Raw genomic sequence first — 25,731 nt, forward strand, 5'->3', positions numbered from 1 at the left:
CTAGTTTATTTGAATTCAGCAATCTAAGCGCCGCCTTCGGAAAGCCAGTGTTATGTATTTTGCATCCAGGTGCGAAAAAGTGATATTCTCTTAAAGTTTGAGAGTTCTGAGGTGGGCTCAACACAAAGGTTTTTCGTGTGTTAATATGGTAGTTATGAAAGTTAGTTAAGCTCTTAATAGTTATTTGCGTATATTGAAACCATGTATTTCATGTTTTATGTATTAATAGTATTGTCTGGTAAAATGTTCTTATTACCTAAAACCATTTTATTTGAACAAAAAATTAGGAACTTTAGGGCCACGGGGGCCCGGTTAAATATTGTTTTAAAATCAACATATTTGACATGGCTTCATTTCGTACCAATGCACAACTTTTGATAACTACTCAATCCTGAATATCTGAAAAATTTTTTTTCGGCCCACCCTATTACATATGCTTTCACGGAGGGGTAAAAATGTTTTAAAAAATGATATTTTTAACAAAATATAGCCTTTTTCGTGATTTTCCCACCTCAGATGGAGACATATGAATGGTACCGTTTGAAAGGCTGTTCTATTCTGAAGAAAATGATGTACGTACTATGCTCCTAGGATAAATAGGGATGTCTCAGGAAACTGTTACCTGAGATCCTGTTTTATATGGGAATCTGGGGTATTTGGGAAATATTATTTTTCGCGGGCTTACTTTTGCGGCTTACTTTTGCACCTACAAGATTGAAACTTTGCACATTTACTCAGTAGACTCCTCAGTATTTTTCAGATTTGTTTCAGATCTCTGCCTTAAAACAGGGGGAGGGGTCCACAGAGGTAAAAATAAATAAAAAAAATGTAGATGAAGGAACTAAAAGGAACTTGATTAGAAACATGGAGAGAAGGATAAAAATGATAGACAGTGATGACGAGAAGAGAAAAGAAGACATAGAGCAATTTCATAGTTTATTAATACAGAATGGATATAGTGAGGATAGATTGAAGAAGAATAGCAAGAAAGAAGAGGGCAGAAGGAAGAGAGAAGAAGAAAAAAAAGATGGTTCGGGATAGAGAGCATAGGAGAAAAAAATGAAATTTTTGAGTTTTACGTCCCACGGTTATGCCGGTTAAGCTAAAGGATACGGTGATGATGAGAGATGAGTGAAGAAAGTGGGAGGAAACGGGAGAACCCCGATAAAACCCACGCACACGGTGTTTGTCCACCACAAAGTTCACTTGGCGGGAGCAGGGTTTGAACCCGAGACCTCCATAGGAGAAAAAACGAAAGTCTTAAAAAAACTTATTGAGAAAAGGAGGAGTAACAATGGACAGAAAAGGTAGCAGAAGAATGTTAGATGCATTGCGAACGAGGAAAAGGAAGGTAACAGAGATTCAAATAAGTGATGAAGGGGTTGTATATAGAATTAAATGTAAAGAATGTGATATGAGTTATATAGGGGAAACAGGAAAGAGGTTACAAGAAAGGATTAAACAGCACAGGGACGACTTTCGATTGAAGAGAGATAGTAACGCTATATATAAACATGTAAGGGAGACAGGACATGAAATAGACTGGGAAGGCGTAGAGGGGCTGGAAAAGGAGAAAAGAAGCATTATAAGAAAATGGAAAGAGGCAGAATGGATAAGAAAGGAAGGAAGCGAGAAACTTATGAATTGGAATAGCGGACTAAATATACATGATGTATGGAGAAAGATATTGAATAAAACAAAGAAGAAAGAAGAGGTAAAAATAGGTGTATTGAACAGCGGATAGGCAATTAAAAGTTTATGTTTTTCAAAAGTGAAAGTTATTCTTACACAGGTGTGCCAATTAAAAGTTTAGCTCTTAAGCGAAAGTTGATCATTAAAAGTTGCATGTGTATTAATTAAAAATTGTTAAAGGAAAGGACGAATATGATTGGTTCATGGAATGACCTCCTCTCATTTTAAGAAGTATATAAAGCTGTAATCTTAGAAAATGTATTTCATAATGTGTCTGGTGAAGGCAAAGTTAATTTGCCAAAACTGTAACGCTATTATTTATTAGTTAATATATGCTTTGGTCAGAATTTGAAGGGTACAGTTTGAAAATATGTTTTATTCTGAAGAGAATAATGCACAAATCATGATCCTAGGATAAATAGGGATGTCTGAGGAAATTTTTATATTACATCCGGGTCATCTGGGGCATTGTGGGAATGTTCTTAGTTCAATAGTTTCCTCACCCTTACTACTCAAGATAGAAGCTTAAAATTTTGTACATACATTTAGTACACCCCTTAGTATTTCCCAGTTGATTTTGAGATCTGTGCGTTGACACAGGGGAATCCAGAGGGGATCAAAAATTAAAAAAAAAAAAAAAAAAAAAAAAATGCCGATTACTCTCAAAATTTCCCGCTTCAGGGACAGGAAAGAGAGTGATGTATGTACCATTATCCTAGAATAAATAGGAATGATGCTGCAGCTGCTTGACTGAAAGTCTATAATTTACCTTTAAAAAGGCCATAATTTAAAAGGGTTACGAAACATTGTTTGGAATTGATATAGGTTGATTTGGGATAATTCAAAATTCAACCCCAATACTTTCACTTAAATGGCATAATTAGCATTTAATACTAATTCCTAATGTTTTTTCTTCAGTTCGCGACTTGTATTATACGAGGAGAAAGATTTGATTTAAATCAAAAAAATCAACAAAAATGATTTTTTTTAAAAAAATCATGATTTTTTCCCCACCCTGAGTCAAAATAAGTTGTTCTGAATGTTTCCGTAGTTAGAATCTTAATAAGTTTACGTATCAGGTACTCTCGCGCTTAGTTTCTTTAAAAAATCATTTACATGTTCATCCCATGTTAACTTAGAATCTATTTTTAACCCTAACAATGTATAAGTGTCAGATACCTGCATAAGTTCCCCGTCTACATGTATTTGATGTAATGAATAATTGGTGTATCTCAGAACGAACAGTATATAACCATGGATCGGCATAGATTTTTGAATCGACTGTACAAACTCAAATTTATACGGTGATATGTACCTGATTTTGTTCCACACACGAGAAGCTTTTTCTGTAAAGAAACGCAAAGGACATCCTCCTCAACCCTCAAGTGAAGCTGCCCTGCTTCTTCAGCAGCCACATCACCTAGAAGGCCACCCAAAGTATGGCGCTGAGGCCCTGGTTCACCTCCGTCAGTTCTTCCGATCAGCCAATAAGTTGTACCGCGTTCCATGTGCCAATACGCTGAAAACAAAATAATAAATTACGAACTACTTAAAGAGTTATTCTAACTAGAATTTTGCATATTTTTTTTTTTTTTTTAAATAAAGTAAAACAAAGAAGATAATGAGAATTTAGAAATCAGAGTATCCTATAACTTTTTTCAAGGGCCACCGAATTAAAGTGTGATATAAGGACCCACCTCTCTGGAACATCCTCCAGATAATCTTCAAGTTTCACTTTTGTACGATGGAGCAAAGGAAACGCATGTTTTTTAAACCGCTAGTACTCGGCGACGAGTAGGCGTATTGATTTTGAGCGACTATTGGCAGACAGCTCAAACAATGTCGTTTCAGTTACTATGGAGCGTCGGAGAGTAGAGCAGTTTTGTACATTTAGCTAGCCATCCAGATGAAAATGGGCTTCATCACTCATGAATACTGGGACATCTGCATCTTGCGTAATAGATTCCATTATGCCACAACATTCTCTGTACTATACAAAATCCGTTTTACTTAGCTGCTGGACAATCATTATTTTGTATGGGTGAAATTTGAGAAGTAAGATGCGATGAAGCGAACGACATGACAAACCCAACGATACAGCCTGTTGCCTAGCAGATCATTTCAGACTAGCAAGAACTGCCCTTTTCACTCTATATACGTCTTTACCGGAGTTCGAACTGAACGAGGAAGACCATTTGCAGGTGGTTTCTTTTCCACCACAGACCTAGTACTTATAAACGCTGCAACTCATCGGAGTATAGTGTTTCAATTTAGGACTGTACCTCGACGGTCGACATTAAACTTTCGATGGAAAAGACATTGAACTGTGACTACAGAATCATTGTTTTTTAAAGAACTGCTCGATCGTGAACACACGATGCTCTATGCTCCAACGTTCCATAATATCTGAAACTGAAACCCAGTAATAGCAGTTTAAAAAACATGCGCTTCCTCTGCTCCACCCTGTATTTATTTTGTAATTAAATAATCTTCAAATTTTACTTCTATTTATTTTGGAATCTATGTTCTAAGTGATATCACACGTGTAAAAAACCATAATATATAATTTACCAACAAGGCCGGCTCTACCATATGTCCAATACGTGCATTTACACGGTGCAGCAAACTCTGTCATAACTATATTATTTAAAATAAATATTTCTTGTTGGAAACAGACTTCATGATTATGGTAGTTAAATTTACTAAGCTGACCTTCTATTTGAATACTACATTCATAAATCATGTTTAGGTCGCATTAGTTTAAGATCACATGGACAGTGCTAAAGCAAATGGTCAAACAAATTCCAGCATAAATTGCTTGATTGTTGTCAAATACAAGAACTCAATCCTCGAACAGTAGCGAACACCTGTTCTATTTAGTTAGTTATCACAGTTTTGATATAAAAACTTGTTTCGCCTTTGAAGCAAACAAGTTCCTTATCATTTAAGGTGGAAACAAGTTTTTTTTTAAAATTTTTTTAAACAGATGTAGATGGAAAAATCAAGAAATAAAGATAAAAGAGCTAATTGCACTGGAATTGCAAACTGATATATTGAGATTGAAGCTCGATATTGAATTCTATTAAAACGATTACCATCTTTCCTCTGCAGGTGTGCTTGCTTTATCTTCCACTAATATAATAGATATTATTTAAAGGAAAAAACAGACACAACGAGATTGTATTTGTAGTGTTTAGGTCTTTCCCTTCCCTTCATTGTTCATGATGAGGTAGCATACATAAAATCGTAGCTTTTAAGATTTGGTCTTCCTGGAGGAAGGGGGTTTTACAAATCATGCCATTGCACGGGATGGCAAACTGCCTAGGGCAGCCCTGTGTATTAATTAATGTATTTCTTCAAATATGAAAAAAGTAAAACTGACTATAAGGCTGTGGTAAGATTTCATGCAACAAAATGTTAAAAGAAGAATATGTTCTACCAAAACCCAGAAGAGAAAATGTGAATTATCTAGCAAATATTAAAATACCTTAAGTGTAAAATTAATATCTTTTAGTAAACGTCCATTATATATATATAAAAAAAATAATTTCTGAGACCAATAACAAAGCAGACGCTATGGATGAAATCATCATTTTAAGATATCTTCAACACACATTAAAAACTGAAAATTGTGTGCGAGATTTAGTGTGTACAACTGAAGTTCACATGAATTACTTCGTGTCATCAGATCTAAAACTTAAAATATAGATTACTAGCAGAATCCCCGTTCTGCGCATGGGGAGAATAATTTTATTTTGGACATAAACGGCACCAAAACTCACAACTCCTAAAACTATGAATTCGACACTAATATCGGTCATTTTCAATTGTTTTTACATGTCACCATTCCCCTTAGGAGTATTAATGGGGGCTAAATTTGGATTTAAACAGCATCGAAAATGTCACTGTTCATCTTAGTGACCTCAAAAACTATGAATTCCGCACTAATACAGGTCATTTTCGATCATTTATATATATATATCCCTTCCCCAAGTTGCGGGGCTGAATTTGGATTTAAATGACATGCTGACCTGACAGGAATCTCTTGATGTGGTGTAAGAACAGACGGCAATCGCTCGAAGCGAGGTCCGGGCTATAGGGTGGATGATCGAAAATGTACCAGCCGAAGTGTTGCAGGAGATTTGTTGTCTGGCGAGCTGTGTATGTTATCTGCTTGCTCATGACGTTAGGCTTATAAACTTGGGATAGCTGACGATGGATTTCAATCAGTGCTATGCCCTGTACATTCAAAAATTTTATCACTTCTCGCACTTCACACGCGGCACGAACTGGAATAGGAACGTCCATCTTAAACCACTGCACTATGCTACTGAGAACACTAGGGAAATTCCGCTGGCACACGCGCCTTGCTAGGACCTTAATCTATTAGGTGCACGCAGTCACTTCGCCAACATACAGTTTCTTAGCTATGAGACGGCTGGAAAAGTTACTTTCTGGATGCGCCTCGTATTTGAGATTTTGTTACTTTTCCTTTGTTTCACATTCTTTTCTTTTAATTCGGCTTACTTCTTCGTCTGCTAGTGTGTTTATCTGTTTTCTCGTCTTGCCTCTTCCTTCCACCTTTTCTTCCTATTCCTCATTTCTTCTTCTGGTCTCTTCAGAATAAAAATAAGCAAAGAGTGAAAAAGTATTCTGAAGACAACAGAAAAAAAGGAATAGGAAGAAAGTACGAAGAAGAAGAAATCGAAATGAAAAAGAAGAGCCAAGAAGACAAACAAGTAAGCAGCAGAAGTTCAAGAAAGAGAGGAAAAGGATCACCGAATGATATATATACAGAGTTCGTCAAAATATACGTATGTATTATAAGGATCCCCACATCATAACACAAGCACATGCTAATACAACACGTGTTATTGATTGTAAACAACGAAGCAGACGAGAAGTCAACACGGAAGACACCGGAGGAAGCCGAAAGGTGACGGACCTCACGAAAGGACCCGAAGAGGACACATAAAAGCGCAACCACGGAGGTACCTGGTATCAGTCGACCAACTGATCAACTAACCAACACCTGCTCCGAGGTCGCATTGGACTAGGGATCCTCACTACAACCAAGCCTCACGAAGCTGTCTTGGGCTGAGGGGGGCTTTCCTTCAAGACTCACCAAAACCTTGCAGGTGCCTTGGAGACTGTTTTGAGAGAAGGGGCACCGTGCAAAACACCAGTCTCCCTTCATCTGGTCAAATAAGAAGATAGACACTATTTACTCTTTGTAATCAAAGACATTTGTAATTAGAACTTTGTAATAAAATTGGTGAAGGAAAAAGACTCGCCCGGAGCGCAATTTAGTTTCTACCTATAAAGTCATTGCGGTATACACAATTTAACGAAAGAAAATTCTACACTGTGTGTTGGTGCTAAACTTAATTAATTATAATTACATTACACATATTATAATAAAGCAGAGAACAAGTTTCCAGCACTTGTACAGTTACTGAAGGAGCTCAAAGTGGTTGCCGTTAGCGGCTAGACACAAATCTCAACGACGACCAGTTGCTTGAATAACGTCGGTCAACGTGTTCGGGAGATTGCTGCACATGCCGCTATAATTTCTTCACGAAGGTCTCCCTGTGTACCCGGTTCTCTACGATCCACGACATCCTTCAACATCCCCAAAAACAAAATGGCTAGAGGTGTTAAATCTGGTGAACATGCTGGAAACTCAAATACCAGCTTAAAACGGATTTCGATTACGTCACATATAACAGCGATGAGAGTACCGACACCTGTTGAGCAAACACCATATTACAAATTGCAAAGACAATTCAACTTCGAAAGAAAAACGCAAATACCACCTATTAAAGTATTTTTTTTGGGGGGGGGGGGCTGTGTATGGTATATAAAGTACTGAAGACAATGCTGCAAGGCAAGGTCACAAAAGAGTAAATAAAAAAAAGAATGCGGAAGAAATTTCTCTGATAGTGATATAGTTCCTTGACAATCATACTGGTAGAAACGAAGCATAAAGTTCGCTCATGGACGCTATATAGAATACTTATGAGGCGATTGGAGTAGTAATGATGAACTCAACTAAGGTTTGTGTCTTGAAAATGCACTCTGAACAGTCACAATAGCGTCCGTTTACTTTGAAAAATTATATTTTCTACGGGAAAGACGAACGACTTCCACGAATTATACATATAGGCAAAAGAACAGGCTGCCACAAAGAAGTTGATATTACTATACGAACACCTCAGACGTAATTTCATTCCATAGTGCTTTTGGCATCGTCCTCACTTTCAAAGCGCTTACCGCCGAACTCGTGCTTCAGATGTAGGAACAAGTGGTGGTCACTCTTTCATGGTAAGTCTTTACGATTTGACAATGAATTTCGGCCAGCGTAACGTTTCTTGCATTCAAAAACCAAATAACGGAACGATTCTCAGTTGGCGAGTTCAGCAATTGTTTAAACTTTGTAAACGATCACAGGACACAGTACACTCGCAACAACTAAACCGTACTGGCCTCAGTGGAGACACAATGAACCAGTGAAACTAGCGCGCATGCGTGAAGCGCCGACACTAACGCTGCGGTGGTGTTTAAACGAAACGGCGCATACTTGCCGGACACTGACTGGATGTTTCGTTGAGAAAGGTTTGGACAAGTTGGTTCTCTGCTCTGACATTGGTGGAAACTTGTGTCGAAAAATAATTTAAAGCGTGCTCTTTCACAGGCTCGTGCTGTGGGGGGGAGCGGGGCGAAGGTCCCGGGCGCCGAAGTAAGGGGACGAAAAATTCGGAAGAAAAAAGGAAAAAAGATAGGAAAAATAGTCACTGTCTTTGAGACATCACTGTGTAATTCTCAAATTAAGCACTGATAAACAGTAGGTTACACTGACCACTCTATTAGCTGCTCAGAAACTCATATTATGATATTATTCTCCATTGATAATTGTGAGAAGAAAACCGTAATCCACAAGGAGTTCTACTAATTAATGCATACTTCTACACCGGGTGGGTCAAAATGATATTCCCGATTCCGTTAATTAATATTCGAACAGCAATGAGCTTTTGTTGCAAATATATATATATATATATATATATATATATATATTCTGAAATATAATCTGAAGAAGTTTTTTTTCTCTTTCTATTGCAAAGGCATAGTTACGTAGACGTCCACAAGGAGACAGCTTAGTCGAAGTGATCAATACGGCTTCTACAGGCCAGAAAACGTTCTGCGTGCTTGATTTTCATGCGACTAAGTCCGTTGGTGCAAGTTCAACGGCATTTCTGTGGAAAATTGAGGATATTTGTGCCGTCAGCTGCTACAATTATGGTTAAATTGAGTGAACGCATCTGCATCTGCAGCTGTGGGCGATATCGACCCTCACATGCTAGGAAGATTTTGGCAGAAATTTGATTATAGGCTAGATGTGTCGTGTAGCTCGTGGATCGTATATTGAACATTTATAATATGTTGAAGAAAAAAAACTTTTGAGTTGATCAATCAATGTGTGTAATCTCTGTTTACACACGTATTATTAAAAGAAAAAAAAAATCATTGAAATCGCGAACAATATTTTGACTCACCCTGTATTATGAACACAACAAAAATTTTCGTAAGATTAAATTATTATTAGTACTCTTTTCTGTTTCATTTATTTGCGTAAATGAATTCAAATCTAAATATTGAAACATATTAAGCCGTCGTACCTTCAAAATCTGCAGCAGCTTCTGCCTCTGATGATATATTCCAATAAGCTACAATGAAATACGTTGTATGTTACCAAAATTACGAGTTTATTTTATATTTATTTGTTTCACACCCAACGTCTAAGTATATTATAAACGAAACTGTGGGTTTTGTTTTACTAATTATTAGCATACATGGTTACTATAAATAATTCATTCGTTTTCAAAAGGCTATATTTTCAAAAGGTACTACACTTATAAACATGATATATATATATGAAAATAACCACAAACTCACCAAATTTGTATTGTGTATTCTAGGTGGCAGCACGAGTTTAGTACTTGTCCAAAATGGAGGCAAAGCAAGAAAAGAGTTTTTGTGTGCTAGAATATGCGAGATGTTCGTCTGTTATAGCAGTGTAACGTGCTTTTAGAAGACAGTAAGGAAAAGTACAACTATGTAAAGGGTTTAGAAAACTTCTAATACAGCATTCTGAAAACGTATGAATCATTTATAACGGCATTGTATTTATATTTTCTTATTTTAAATCTCTTTGCGTAAAATAATTTAAAATATACGAGGTGCCACCAAAAATTTCCGAGAATTTTAACATTAAGCTGAAATCAGTCAAGTCGTCAAGTCTAGGAGGCTCAGGTGGGCAGGTCATGTAGCTAGAATGGAAGAAAGTGGAAACGCTTTCAGTCTTGACTGGAAGGCCAATTGGAAACGACCATTAGAAAGATCTAGGCGCAGATGGGAGGACAATATTAAGATGGATCTCGCAGAAATAGGAATACAAAGTAGAAACTGGATCCAACTGGCTAAGGATAGAAGTCAGTGGAGAGCTTTTGTGAACGCGGCATTGAACCTCCGGGTTCCATAGGCCATAGAGTTAGTTATAGAGTTAGCTGAAATCAGTAGCAGTACCAAGCTTTGCTGCTAGTTACCATTGTGTTCTACTGTGTCTGCGAAATGGCTTTTCGAAATCGTTGCCGTCACGGAAAAAAGCAATCTACGTTAAGTTTTATTTCAAGCTGACGAAATCTGCAGCAGCTGAAACCCACTAATACTAAAGAAGGCAAGTTTTAAGCCAAGCAAGAACATTTGAATGGTTTAACTGTTTCAAAGATGGCCGGAAAAGAGTGGAGGATAACTAGCATTCGAGTCGATCGTCATCATGCACATCTCTGGAAACGATAGCGAAAGTGTGGGACGTGACACTATGGACAGAAGCTAGACAATCCAAGATGTTTGTAAGAAGAGTTGGACTGTCATAGGGAGCATGTTAATTAACACATTCTACGATGAACTGAATAAGAAACAAATCGCAGCGAAGGTTGTATCTTATCTTATGAACGGCGATAAGCGAGACTGTGAGTTCAGATCAAAAAATATGACCACTATCCCCATCTTTCCTATTCGCCCCATCTAACTTGCTATTTGCGATTCTACCTGTTTCCTAAATGAAATTCCAGTTGAAAGAGCGGTGTTTTAATTCCATTATAAGAGATCCAAGCAGAATTGTAACAGTTCCTAGAGAATATCCTAGCTAGCATTGCATCAAAGAATGGGAAAATTCCTGAAATTGTTACATATAAGTCCGAGGTGATTGCTTAGAACGTGACTGTGGAAATTACAATTCAAGGCTAAGTTTTCTTAGTTTTACGACGAAGTTTCCGGAAATTTTAGGTAGCACCTCGTAAGTACTTAAACACAGTAAGTAGTCGTACCTTCAACATCTGCACGGTACAGCAGTCGTGCCTCGGATGACATATTCGAATAAGCTACAACGAAACACGTTATATTATGTGTTACCACAATTATGATTTTTAATTTATTTCACATCAAACACATCTGAGTACATTGTAAACGAAATTGTTTATTGACTTCTTCAACCTAACAAATTATCAATATATTAATATTGCTTATCCTTTTGCGTAAAACAATTTAAAATATACGAGGTGCTAGAATTTTAATATTCCGGTTAAAATCAATAACAGTACCAACTTCCGCAGCTAGCGACCTGACAGTCTGCCAAAAATATTGTTATGAGTGCCTGCGTTTCTTAGTTTTTGCTGGTTTCATTACGCTATGTTCTGTTGTGCCTTCGAAATGGATGACGTCAAGGGACGAACGATCTTCATGAAGGTTTATTTCCAAATGAAGAAAACTACAGTTAAAACCCACTGAATGCTGAAGGCTGCAGGTTTTAAGCGAAGCAAGAATATTGGAGTGGTTTACGCGCTTCAAAGGTATCCGGAAATTTATGGATTCACGTATTGAATCCATACACACCTCCGGAAACAGCCACCAAGGTATGTGAAGTGATCATTGAGGACAAAGGCAGACAATTCACGATGTTTTTAGTAAGAGTTGGGCTGTCATATGAGCCCCGTCAACGCATTCTACCTGACGAAATGAACCTGATGCAAATCACAGCGTTTTTTTTTTTTTTTTTTAATGACGACCAACGATAGTATCGGTTCAGGTCAAAGAACACAACCACTGTCCCCACCCACCCTACTGCCCTTTCTAGCTCCTTGCGATATCTACCTGTCCCCTAAATGAAGTTGAAAGGGTGGAAGTCAAAGAGATTCAAAGAGAATCGTAACCATTGTTAACCCACTACGGCTAGCGAACTTTCAATATTGCACCTAACAATAAGAGAGTCACTGGGATTGTTGCATACAAGTCCGCGGTGACTACTTTGAACCAGGTGACACTGGAAATTAGAATTCAAGGTTAAGTTTTCTTATTTTCACGAAGAAATTCCCAGGTATTTTGGACAGCACCTCGTAACTATTTAAACACAGTAAGCCGTCGTACCTTCCATATCTGCATGGTACAGCCGCCGTGTCTCGGATGATATATTCCAATATTCTACAATGAAACACGTTGTATGTTACCACCACAATTGATTTTGTTTAATTATTTTATTTATTTATTTATTGTTATTTTAATATCTTTCACATAAAATGTCTAAGCATATTTTAAATGAAATTATGATTTTCTTCCATGCATTCTATTCTTATGAGCCTAATATTATGAAGTATTTTAGATTGCTAATCTCAATAGACATAAATGCACCAAAACATCTAAACATCTATTTAGTTTGTTGAGACAAAGGTGTGTTAAAAAAATGCTGAACTAAACATTGAACATGGATTTATATTAAAAATAGGAGCAAAAATGTGTGGCATAGAAAGCACAGTGGTGTAGATAACGGGGCGGGGATATAAGGAATTAATTCGGGAATTTCTTGCATTCAAGTTTTTTTTTTCTTTTTTGAAGAAAAAACAGGAAAGAGAAATGGGGTATCTATTTGCTTATAGAAAACAAGACTTTCATTGACAACGTATTACACCAATTTTTCTATTTGCTTTTATTCTTTGATGGCAGAAATGGAGATGAAATATGTAATACATTATTCAATTTACACAATCCTTTCACACACACACATAGAGATACATTGAAACTGAAACACCTGCGCAAATTGCACTGGATGTTCGAGGGGTTCACTAGAGTCATCTGGAAGGGTATATCGTACTTTTGAGCAATGAGTCACGTGTGCGGGTCCCTGGTAGTCACTCCAGTAGAAGAAGTTCGTCAGTGAACGTCCAATCATGTGTGTATAACGGTATAATGGAGGATATATCCGACTCCAAAAGAGGGAAGGTAGTAGGGGCGCGTCTAGCAGGTGCATCTGTATTCAAAACTGCAACACTTTGTGACGTCTCATGAGCTACTACACGAGCTAGTCACCTTTTATGCATATGAACAGAAAAGATGAACCACATCCAGGACGAGCAACTGCAGAGGAAAATGCAAATTGTCTAAAAGGGACGTCAGACATTGACTACACTGTTGCACGAAAACAGTCCGTGGATGCCTGCATAAGGTCACCATCCATAACAGGGTTGCTATATCGAAGCTTTTTATCGGTAGTACAAATGCCGCAAAGTGGGTTCAGGGGTGCCAGAAGCATAAAACCTGGAAGTTGAATGACCTAAAACGTGTCATATTCTCGGATGAGGTCCAGTTACACTGTTTTCCAAATAACAGTGAGGGTTTTCGTCTGGAGAAGCCCCTCTGAGGCATACAACCCAGACTGCTTGGTACCCACAGTCAAAACATGGAGGCACATCTGTGATGGATTGGGGTGTAATATCGTGGCAGACTTTGCCCCCTAATTGTTCTACAGGGTCATGTCACTGCCAAGGACTATAAGACCATTCTGGAAGCCCCTATAATTCGAACACTCTTCCCGAATGGTGGTGCAGTGTTCCAGTATGATAACTGGCCTATTTACACTGCTAAATTTGTCAGAGTGGTTCAATGAACATGACAGTGAGGTCGAAGATCTGTCATGGTCCGCTCAATCGTCGGATCTCAACATTATTGAGCCTCTATGGGGTTTGTTAGAAGATCAAGTGAGAGAACGTTTCCCTCCACCAAGTACACGTGCTGAATTTGTCACTGCGCTTCAAGAGAAATGGCTGAAAATTCCTCTGCACACGATGCACGACCTTTATCAATTCTTCTAAAATCGTGTTGCTGCTATACTGGCCGCCAAAGGAACCCCAACACGTTATTAAATACAAATTATGGTTTTCTATCAGGTGTTTCAGTTTCAATGTCCACTACCTACAGTTATCAAAGTAATATCCATTTATTGCAGCACATATAATACTAATGATTAATAACATTCATCATTCATGTATTGTGATGTAATACGGATTCGTCCGTGCAATAAGGGAATTATTGGTGTTGTAAAATGAGGCCTATTCGATTTTTAAAAAGGGCAAATTGTGGTGCATAATTAGTCGCAACAAGTGTATCCGAGACTGCCAGTCAGTGGATCAAATGCATCGAGAACAACGATGTCCAAAGTAGTGACAGCATATAGAAGCAAGAGATCATCAAACTAGAGGAATAGTGAATGAAAACTGCCCAGGTGAGAAGGATCACCGAACATTGACGAAGTGTGAAAAAGATAGTTTCAATACCGTTAAAACATGGATCGCCGATGATTGGTTAGGTGGACTGGAGTTTCGCGTTCCATTTAGCACCGAGGCTATATGAAAATGAAATGAAATCTTTTAGTTTTACGTCCCACGAATATGCGGTTAGGCTAAAGGAGACCGTGATGATGAGAAATGAATGAAATGGTGGAATGAAAAAAGTGGGAGGAAGCGGGAGAACCCCGAGAAAACCCACGAGCACGGTGTTTATCCACCACAAAGTCCACACGGCACGAGCTAGGATCGAACCAGGGACCACAAGCACCGGAGGTGAACGCTCTACCACTGAGCCCCCCTCCTCCCGAGGCTATATGAGACATGGACTTCAGCTTAATCTGGGTTCCGAACTACATGCACCCCCACCAGGAATCGAACTTTGGTCTCCTACGCCAAAGGCAAGTACGCTAATTATATAGGTACGAGAGAGTTCTTACGACTGGAAAACAGGAAAATGGTAGGATGAGTCATCCTTCTCGCTGGCTCCTAAACATGGCAGTGACTTTGTGCTGGTGGAAGCAGCAGTTTCATAGTATTCCATTGATGATATTGTTGTCAAAGCACAAATTACTGTCAGTGATCGTGTAGACATTTTAAATAACGGTGTATCCTATGATCCAAATACTGCGTAACAACGAATCTTTGAAGGCGATAATGCGCCTCTCCCAGCCCGATCAATCCCCCCAACTTGAATATAATTGAGATCTACAATCAGTTTTCGAGTACTTAAACTTAAGTTTGCTCATTTTTAAGGTGACTCCTTTGAGAATTTGTTTCTTCTTATAACAATATAAACAACAGAAGAATACTTGAAGTGTTTTGTTTTAAAAAAAATAAATAAATAAATAAATAAAAATAAATAAATAAAGTGGAATGAAGCAATATCAGACTTTCAAGAAATATCATCTGCACACAGCAAGAAAGAAAACAAACTGAAAAAAATAATGAAGAAAGGTCGACTTTCAAGGCACACCCTTGAGATTTACTGAGTGGTAAGTATCGCTGGTGCAAAGAAAGGTGGGTATTCCCCCCTTCAACAAGATATTACAGAAAAAATAAACATTTTTCATGGTAAGATAAGTACACAAAAGTGGCGCATGTTCTGAAACGATATAAGTTTGGGTGGTTAATGAAATTTTATGTACACTACTGCTTTAGTCATAATATGCTTCAAGTCAAACTCCCACAGCAACAATTAAGTATGTTCTGTGTCCAAAAAAGCAAGCTTCTGTACTAATCTTAACACTAAAATTTACTGCCTAGACTTAGAACAGTCTTAAAGAAGATCAACTTTTCGAGCATAGTTCACTTATGCTTTATCTCACTAATCTCTTCTGACACTTCTAAATCTCATTTATCTCACATATCTTAACATCATTTAATAAAATATATAATAAAATTAACAACTAATATAAACTTATATCCTTCAATTTTATCACAATTTCTACACATATTAGGATGTTTATTTAGTTTATTTGTTAGAATACATCTGTTTATTTATTTGTATATACAAATCTACATCTCAACATTTTTCAGTATTTTCGTAGTATATAATTAGGCCATTATCTACGTACGGGCCAAAGGAGCAAATTAAAAAAAAAAAAAATCGAGATTGAGATCTGGTACGCGAAAAAAAAAAATGTTCACAAGAAAGGAATTTAAGGGAGACGTATACTGAAAACAATGTTGGTACTACAGCGCCAATTTTTTTAATTTACGACGCTACTGAAACTACAAGGAGCTGAGTCTATTGCTCATTGGTTGCCAGCCTAATCTGATCTTGCGTTGATCTGATCTTGTTGCTTTATAACGCGTTCCGTTGCTGGTGGCTTCCTGTTAGCGTATTGTTTAAACATATAATGAATATGAATAAATAAGGGAGGGGGCGCAAAATTTGCTTGGGCAGGGTTGCATGCTTACATTAATTCCTTTGGACATAATTGCATATAGTTGTTTGCTCAACTTGCTACAGGGGATAGAAAGAGTAGTTTCTGATCTGTATATGTGTATGTTTCAATTATAACTCCTGATTTTATTACGAAGGAAAAGCGGATCATTATATAAGTACACACTCCAACTTTATTAAATATAATTTTGTCAAATAAACTATATATAAATCCTACTCCTAATGATGAGATTCAATTTGTGAAGTGTAGTAATATTGAAGACACAAAGTAATTTCTACGATTTGGAGAAGTGCCCCCTTTTCTACGCCACTGGGTATATGGTTGGTTAAAAAAAAAGTATAAGCATTGTACAATGTGCAATTTCTTTTCAAACCTTTAGTATTTACTTAGATGGTTTACCTCACGATGTTAACTGTAGTTTTACTCTTTCTCAGGGTTAGTATTGAGTTTCAGTAAGTTGAATGCTGTGAAATTGAGGTTGTTTGAGGTTAAATAAAATGCTCATTTCTCAGTGATGAAGACATACCGCCTCTGGTTTCTCAGTGATCAAGACATACCGTCACTGGAAAGTGGATATTTATATGCCTTTAATAAATCCATTTTTATACACAGTAATTGACGAACTGCTTTACACGTCAAAGATTTTATTTCTTATGTAAGTTTTTGGCAACGACAACATTCTTGTTATGTTTTTCTTATATTTTGTTTTTAAAATCAGGTGTCTACAAAGAGGTTCACCGCCTGCTCCTAGGCAAGAACTCGTGTTGGTTGTGTTGGTTACAGATAATGGGGACATGACAGAAAGAAATATCTGTCATGGGCCCAATCCAAACAAAAGGCAGTGTATTGAGGCAACTCGCTTAAAGTGAAATCAGAAAGTACTGTTATGAGTTCGCCGGGACTTTTTTTTTTTTTGCGACTACCTGAGTCCGGTATTTATGAGAAAAAATTATAGTTTATGCAATCAAAAAAATATGCTATTTTCCTGAAGTGTTCGGTTATTGCGTGGCGTATCAAGAATATTAAATGGATGGACCTTATATACTTTCATTAACACGTACTTTTGCGTCTTTCTAATAATTGGATAATAACCTTCCTGGGGTCTGGAATACCTCAATCGAGTGGGGAGTCCGGGACTTTACCCGCAGGAAATTGTTTAAAAATCGTTAATATATATATATAAAAAAAATCTGTTTTTGAGCATTTTCGTGTATAATTCTCTACAATACAACGTAAAGGATATTTATTATTATTATTATTCGCAGAAAGTTGGGAGCGGGGACAAAGCCTCTCCATGCTCTACTCGTAACTATGAAAAGTTATTCCATGGTTTTGAATCATTATGTAAATAGAAATGGAATCCTTTAGGGAATATACCATCATTGTATTTCAACATTTGGATAGCTGGCATGTCGAGTCAAAATCGTAATAAAACACACCGCCTCTGCCTTTCTTTTCCACCTCGAACACTATATATATATATATATATATATATATATATATATATATATAATCAATATAACAGAACAAAGGAAAAAATCTTTATAAGTATTGAACACACACACTTAAAAATTTTCAGGAACTAACTCAAGAACAGGATAAGTCATGTACGAAAAATCTTTGCTTCATTAACAAAACAAAACAGTAAATTAAACTGATGAATTTTTCAAACTATTGTGCACAGATTTATGCATCTATTTACTTAATAACAACGTTCTAGAGGTAAGCACCATTAAACCATTGTATGTTACTCATTCGTAATAGTAATAGAAGAGAGAGAGAGAGAGAGAGAGAGAGAGGAATATTTGAAATGAATATTAAATTACCATCTCTGGATTCACTTAGTGAGATAGGAAAAAAAAGTGATCGCCCACTCCTAGTTATGCCCTAAAGAAAAAGTGACGGGCGATAAATGATGCGAGTAAGTGGTAATAAATAATTGATAGAATACAAACCGGGAGAAAACAGGAGAATGCGACAAAATCTACGAACTTCGACCCTATCAAAAACAGATACAAACTAGAATTTAGAAGTAAGCGCTCTCATATTTGAACAATCGTACTTTATTATTATTATTATTATTATTATTATTATTATTATTATTATTATTATTATTATTTATGTATTAGCGTGAAAGAAGAATTCGCATAACAAAAATTTTCTCGGTTTAAAATATTAGCCACACAATATTGAAGATGCCGCTTAGTACTAGCTATGAAAAACATCAGAAAACTTCATTAGATGCCCAATCTACTCAATCTGGATCTACAATATTTCGTAGATGCGCTGAGCACAAAATGTGGATATCATGTTCTTGGGTTGAGTTCTCTGTTCTATGCTTAAAGACATCAATGAAAATATAATTTAATTATGATTATAATCAAAGACTTATCTTGTAAGAGTCGATATTATATATCTTTGGACATTTGGAATACTAAATTAACTCTGAAATACTAATTGTTAAGTTCGAATTTTGTGAGTGACACAATGCAGCTTTAGAAAACGGTAAAAAAAGAAAAAATAGACGATGGTCAACACTTGCTAAAAAAAACTCGGTTGTGTCAGAAGATTATAGGGGTTGTCAAAAATTGTAGACAAAAATAACATGGCGGAAAATAACTGGAAATAAATGAGGCAAAGAATCCGGCAAATATGACAACAAGAATTGATTGTATCTCAAGTTCGAAAACGAAATGAAATCTTTTAAGTTTTACGTCCCACGATTATGCCGGTTAGGGTAAAGGAGACGGTGATGATTAGAAATGATTATAATGGTGAAATGAAGAAAGTGGGAGGAAACGGGAGTACCCCGAGAAAACCCACAGACACAATGTTGTCCACCACAAGCTTACTTCGGCGGGGATCGAACCAGAAACCTTACGCACCAGAGACAAGCGCTATACCACTGATGAAGACGAAAATCACCGTTGAAACAGTAAGCATATTCATAAAATACTGACGTTTACAAGATAAGCTATTGATTACAATTCTGTCCTTTATGTTTTTTCTACCTAACAAACTCCTTGAGGTGAGTGTGGAACAGAACATGAGATCACGGAAAAGCCAACAGGGATTTTGGTATCGAATTTCAGAGAACTGTCTTGAAGTGTAAACCCATGCTTCGGTAGCCAGATCCCATATAGTGATTTCTCCTGTGTTCAACAAACAAATAATCTGGAAAAGAAACGAAACACAGTCTATTAGTTACTTCTGAAAAATTTCAGTCCTCGGAATAAACACTGTACTAGCTGGAAGAAAACACAATACTGTAAGTACATATACAACCAATGATTCTTATAAGAAGATAATTTGGGATTCATTTGATACGAGAAACGAGGATTCGATTGTCGGTGAGAACATAGGTGGTTCATATTCTATGTTTAAATGTACGAGAAGAAGTCAAAAAGTAAAGGGACATTTGCAATTTATCTTTCAGGGATTGCAACACTGCTAGTATCCAGCGCTGAATGAGTGTAATTGGCAACACTTCGAGACAACGTGTCGCACGTATTCCTGCATTAGTCGTTGGAGTGTAGCAGGCCGTTAAGCATTTCAGCTCCATTGGCGATCTGCACCAAGGAGGAAATGAGAGCAGTGATTTTCTTTTTGTTTGCAGGTGTTAAATCTTCGGAAATTATTCGTCGAATGCAAGCGCAGTATGGGGACAGCTGTTTATCGCGAAGCAATATCTACGAATAGATAGAGCGTTTCAAACAGGAAAGAATTTCTTTATGTGACGAGCAAAGATTGGGCAGGCCATCGACGTTAACGACTGAGGATAATTTGAAAGTCGTTGAGGATATGGTGATGGAAAACAGACGGATCACAGTAGACGAAATCGCCAATACTTTACATATCAGTCATGGTTCAGCGTATTCCATCTTACGCGACACGCTAAGGTTTCAGGAAGTGTGCGCAAGGTGGGTCCAATAAAGGAGTTCGAATTGCTGGAACATTCGCCATACAATCCAGTCCTGGCTCCAAACGATTTTCATATGTTTGGACCATTGAAGGAAGTGCTCAGGGAAATAAGATTTGCAACCGATGCAGAAGTCATTCACGCAGCGCAAAATTGGTTACAGGTGCAACCAGGGGCGGATCCAGGATATGGTTAAGGGAGGGGCTGAACCATATTTTGCCGTTTTATCCAGTATAAATGAGGATTGAAGCCCATTTTACCCAGTGTATATCTGAGCGTCAAGGGGGGCTGTAGCCCCTATAGCCCCCCCTTGGATCCGTCACTGGGTGCAACCGAAAAATTATTTTTTCGACGGAATTAAAAAAAACTTGTGAGACGTTGGGAAAAGTGCTTTGAAGTACAGGGAGATTATATAGAAAAATAATGTATGTTTCAGTTTTCTATCGTTAGAATAAATCTACTTTTTCTCAGAAGTCACTTTACTTTTTTATTTTTCCTCGCAATTTCATATTTTAAATAATCTGAATATTGAACTGTTTACGCTTTATCGCTTTTTTTTTTTTTTTTGTCCTCCATCTGATTTTTCTAGAATTATAGATAAATCTGGAATTATCTTTCTCACTCTCTTACTTTCGAGACACAATTCCATAGCCCACTTAAAAAGTACCTTAAAGAAATAATCCATATCTTCTTGAGATTTTATAATAAGAGACATGCTATATATTGATACGATACCGAACTACGAAATCAGATAATTTTCGTTGAGTCTCCAGATATAAAAACCTTAAAATGAGTCAGTTTTATAGATATCTTCTTTACAATGCATGGGTGTATGTGGTACATATTACGTTATACGGGATTTTTGGTTAATTGAACGCTACGGCACTGTTCCGTTTTTGCTTCAAACAAAGTCTGCAATAGTTCAGCAAGGTGCGAAGACAAAATTGTGTTTCTTACAGGGAGTTTCTATGATCCTTCGAAGATATTTTTAGTACTTATTTGATGTACCAGGGAAGCAAGAAAGTTCGTGCGCTTTTATACTATGAAAGAAAACTGTCAATGACAAGGTTTTAACGGTTTATTTATTCGGCAAAATAGATTCCATTTGCTTCTACAACCTTCTCCCAGCGCTCAACAAGGTTGTAAATGCCAATTTTGTAGAATATTTATTCCCGAGACTCGAAAAACTCAGCAACTGCATTTTTGACGTCTTGTTCAGTCTTGAACTGCCTTCCACGCATAAAGTTGTCTATCGCCAAGAATAAATTGTGACCGTCTGCCCGGCCACAAAACTATGTTTTTGGACGACCAGTGTATTTCTTTTTAACTTTTATTCATGCAACGAAATTATTATTTTACTCAACTAAAAGCTATTTCTCTTTTGGTGAGAATTTCAACTCGTTTTGTGTATGCAGGTGTTCTTCAGTCGTTCTTATCGCTTCTCACGATAGAACAAAGAAGTTGTTGTTTTTCAATGCAACGCTCATCGTCTCAACAGAGTATTTCGTCGTAGCGAACTTATTTTTTTTCTTTCTGTAAAATAGTTTCCAACTTATAGTCTTCGTCTCCATGACCGTTTTGCATATACGTTTTTCTTAATTACATTTATTAACATTGGGAATATTTTGGATACGAAGTTGATATTGTGTATGAATGATATTGTATTTATCGTGTTCTCATGCTTTCGTATTACGTCATCCGTCCTGCCGTGAGAACAAACGTTCCTATCCTTCAGGAGTCGTAGGTGGGATGACTCATGTACACAATTACTATCTTTCGCTTCTTTTCACTGAACAATTTTACCTATAACAGCAGTGCATAAAAATCTATAACCATGGGAAGAATTTATTAGTTAAGACTGCTACACTTTTTCAACTATTATTTCCAAGCTTCTTTCCCACGGGATCAAATCAAATGTTGCCAGTATTCTTTATTATAAAATCAACCCATTGGCATTGTCTATGAATGCGGAAAACATTAACATTTTCTTTATTATTTTACATGGTGCATTGCCAACCCTAACTATCGAAACGGGTTATTTCCAAGTGTGAGCAGAAGTGAGGGGTTAGTTAGCAAGGAGAATCCGTTGTAGCAAGAGTGTGAAAAACCATGCTAGAGGAATAGGCAGTGCAAGACACCGTATAGAAGGATAGTATGAAGAATTCTTTAGTGCTACATTAATATATTCAGGATGTGAAGAAAGATAACAAATACCTTCTGGAGATGTAACGTCTTTTAGGAATCAAGATACCTCAATCAGCAGTATTCCCCCCTTTTCCCCTCGTCAGCATCACATAGTGAAAATCTTAGTATAATACGAAGAGTGAATATATAGTGCTAGTGATATTCAAACAAGGGCTATGTTTCTAGTGTTCATATAGAGTGTGTGCATATTTACATTTACCATGCAGTGTTAAAAGTTTATTCTTCATTTTGCTTATTCGATTGCCGTAGAGCAATTTCTTCTGTTCGAGCATCTAGCTCTGCCAAGTGAGAATTTTGTGTGTTGTTAATATATATATATATATATATATATATATTTTGTTCCGTACCCACATATATCCATACTCAATAAATAGGAATTTACCTAAGTAAATATCACCGTCTTCATTCATGTGTGTGTGAATTCCTGCGAGCAGACGGCTTGCCTGTTACGTGTATGTATGCGTGTGCATACGCAAAAGTAAGTATAACACAACCTGAGTCTCAAAAGCATCAACGTGGCTCATGTCAAATCACTGTTTACATTTCAACATTATCAATCTGCGCCCAACAGAGTATGAGCCTGGACCAGGATTGTTATCAGCTATTTTCTTAGGGAGTTCTTCGTGAGCCAGCACCCAAGGGAAACGGTAGGTAGCAATTTTAATGACGCCCTAACTAGCGACACGAGCCAAGACCGTCAGTGATTTGTGCATGGAGACAGTAGTTACATATGAATAAGTATTAATAATATTGAAACAGGAAATTTTGCTAATCATATTTTCTTTTTACAGGTTGTCCCAATACAAATAATAATAGTAAAATTTAGTATTTTCGTACTCATATTGTGTTCCGTAGCGTATGTATTTTATTTGAATTTTATTTACATTTATTATTTGCGATTAGTAATTGTATTTTCATTATGGCTCACCAACAAGTTGATTTACTTAAAATACTGCAACAAATGCAAGCAGAAAATAGAGAACATTTTCAGAAAACCGAAGAAAAATTAGATAGGCAGGAAGAAAAATTAGATAGGCAGGAAGAAAAATTAGATAGGCAAGAAGAAAAATTAGATAGACAAGAACAGGCACTGATTGAGAACAAGGAAAACTTTGCAGACATAAGAGAAAAATTAGATAGTCAGGAAGAGAATCTTGCCAAATTACAGGTACAAATAGAAGCAGTTGAAATTAAATGCGATGAAGGAACTACCAAAATAACTGATAGAATACAAGCATTAGAGAACAAAGTAGATCAAAATATTGAAAGAGTTCAGAGGGGAATCGAACACAATACAATAGCTATTCAACAGAATAGAGATAACATAGAACTTATAGTCCGCGATGTACATTCAATGGGAATGAAAGTAACCAAAAACACAAATCATTTAAGGGGTATATCCGAAAGGTTAGAATTGACACAAGGACAGATAGAGGCTAATCACACCATTTGTAACGCTAATAAAGAACGTTGTCTCGTAGCGCACAGAGAAACTGAGAGTCACTTAGACGAAATACACGACGAAGTCGTAGATTTAAAAGAACAGGTTCGAAAGAACGAAGGGTCACTTCAGATGTGTTACCAAGAGATTAGACACTTAGATTATCACGTCAAAGTTAAAAATGAACAGACTTTCGAGAACAACGCCGAAATTAAAACAGCACAGCATGAAATAGGAGAAATTAGGCACGATTTGGCGTTAGTATACCAAAAAGTAGAAAGAATCGAAAACAAATCACGGGAATCGGAACCTAATATCGATAGTGACATTCATGTTAGAACTGGATACCAATCTAACAGTGATTCAGCTTACACCGAACATAGTGAAGTTAGTAGCAGTGACGAAATTCATGTTAAGCTCATTACTAATAGAAATTTTAGACGTAATAATCGTGAAACTAGATATAGAGAAGTACAAACAACTAAATTAAAAGACCACCTTACACCGAAAATTATTGCGTATTTGCCTACGTTTAAAGGTGATCCCGCTACTGAGTCAGTACATACATATTTGCGCAAGTTAGCATTAGCCGCGGAAGTTGCAAAATTGTCAGAAAAAGCCTTAGTACAAGCCATACCTCATGTATTGGAGGGTGTAGCCTTAAGCTGGTACTATACACGTAATGAGGAATTTAAAACTTTAGAAGAAGTTAAAAAAGCGCTAGTCGAATCTTTCGCTGGAGACGCGACGATACAGCACAGGCTGTCAGCTTGTAAAGCAACTCGATTCAATCCTAAGACTCATGATTCAGTACATGCTTTTGCTTTAGATCAGTTTAATAAACTTAGAGAATTGACACCGCAATTACCAGAGAATTTGATATTAACAGACATTATACATATGTTACCTCAGAGATTTCGTACGGAACTTTATTTACATTCTTGCACTAATATTAGGGAATTTTTAGCGTCTATTCAGAAATTAGAAACATTGTATTTCCAACAAACTAGAGAGGAAAAACATTCACAGGGTAACAATTCTAATAATAGACAGAATCAAACTTTTAAAAATTGTCAGAGATCTTTCGGTTATGGTAACAATAATCAAAATAGGTATTACAATCAGAAAGTTAATAATACTAAGGCACAAAGAAACGGTAATTGGAACAGGGGACATGCAAATGATCGTGACAACAACGATCGACGACCACGTTCTCGTAATCAGAACACTAACCACGAGCAAAATCAGAATCGTAACCACCACAATTACAATAAACGACCACAACCACGTAATGGTAATTCCAAAGATCGAAGAAATGACAACCGAAATAAGAAAGGTAGAGGTAATAAACCATTTTACGCTCGTGATAATGATAAGCAGAATAGGAATAACGAACATGATTATAAAAGGTCAAATCATCGTAACGAACGAGACTCTGACTTTCAGGAAAACTAGATTTAATGTTCAATTTTCGTTTTCAGGTTACTTAGGTATAACTTAGTGTATTTGTAGATTCTTAAACTTTATATTAATACTTATTGATCCACAACAGGTGAATATATAGGTTTGCACTCAATGGACAGGACAAAACTTTGGAATCCGACGCCTGAAACCCGCAAAATTTGGTTAACTTTGGCACAAAGGCAACTCCCAGAACACATTTTACAAGATTTAAATTTAGTAACACCTGACACTTCCAATAATCTTACTTCGCTTACTCCTAGTGGGAAATTTCATTTATCCAAACTCAATGAGGAAACAGAAAAGGAAGGTGTGGATGGTCATCCGAAAGATGATTCCCAAGTAAAGCAAGTTCATACCAATAATTTAACACCCGTTTGTTATCTTTATATTTAGGAGATCCTTTGTTGAAATATTATTTCAACACTTCTT

General features: G+C 36.8%; 1 protein-coding gene across 5 annotated transcripts in view; it reads right to left on the reverse strand.

Annotated features, from left to right (window-relative positions):
• The window catches only part of LOC145672878 (uncharacterized), a 101,273-nt gene that overhangs the window by 20,695 nt on the left and 54,847 nt on the right, over positions 1–25,731 (reverse strand). For 2 of the 5 annotated variants that reach the window (XM_081742061.1, XM_081742059.1), the window contains 3 exons: positions 19,285–19,447; positions 12,175–12,228; positions 3,008–3,211 (listed from right to left, as the gene is read on the reverse strand). In XM_081742061.1, coding sequence (XP_081598187.1) covers positions 3,008–3,211; positions 12,175–12,228; positions 19,285–19,447 — 421 coding nt within the window. Of the gene's footprint in view, positions 1–3,007; positions 3,212–9,368; positions 9,417–11,078; positions 11,133–12,174; positions 12,229–19,284; positions 19,448–25,731 lie in introns of all 5 variants that reach the window. The other 3 variants (XM_081742060.1, XM_081742062.1, XM_081742063.1) reach the window with 3 other exon arrangements.

Source organism: Thermobia domestica, chromosome 16, assembly GCF_964235325.1.
Source record: "Thermobia domestica chromosome 16, izTheDome1.hap1.1, whole genome shotgun sequence".
NCBI lineage: Eukaryota > Metazoa > Arthropoda > Insecta > Zygentoma > Lepismatidae > Thermobia > Thermobia domestica.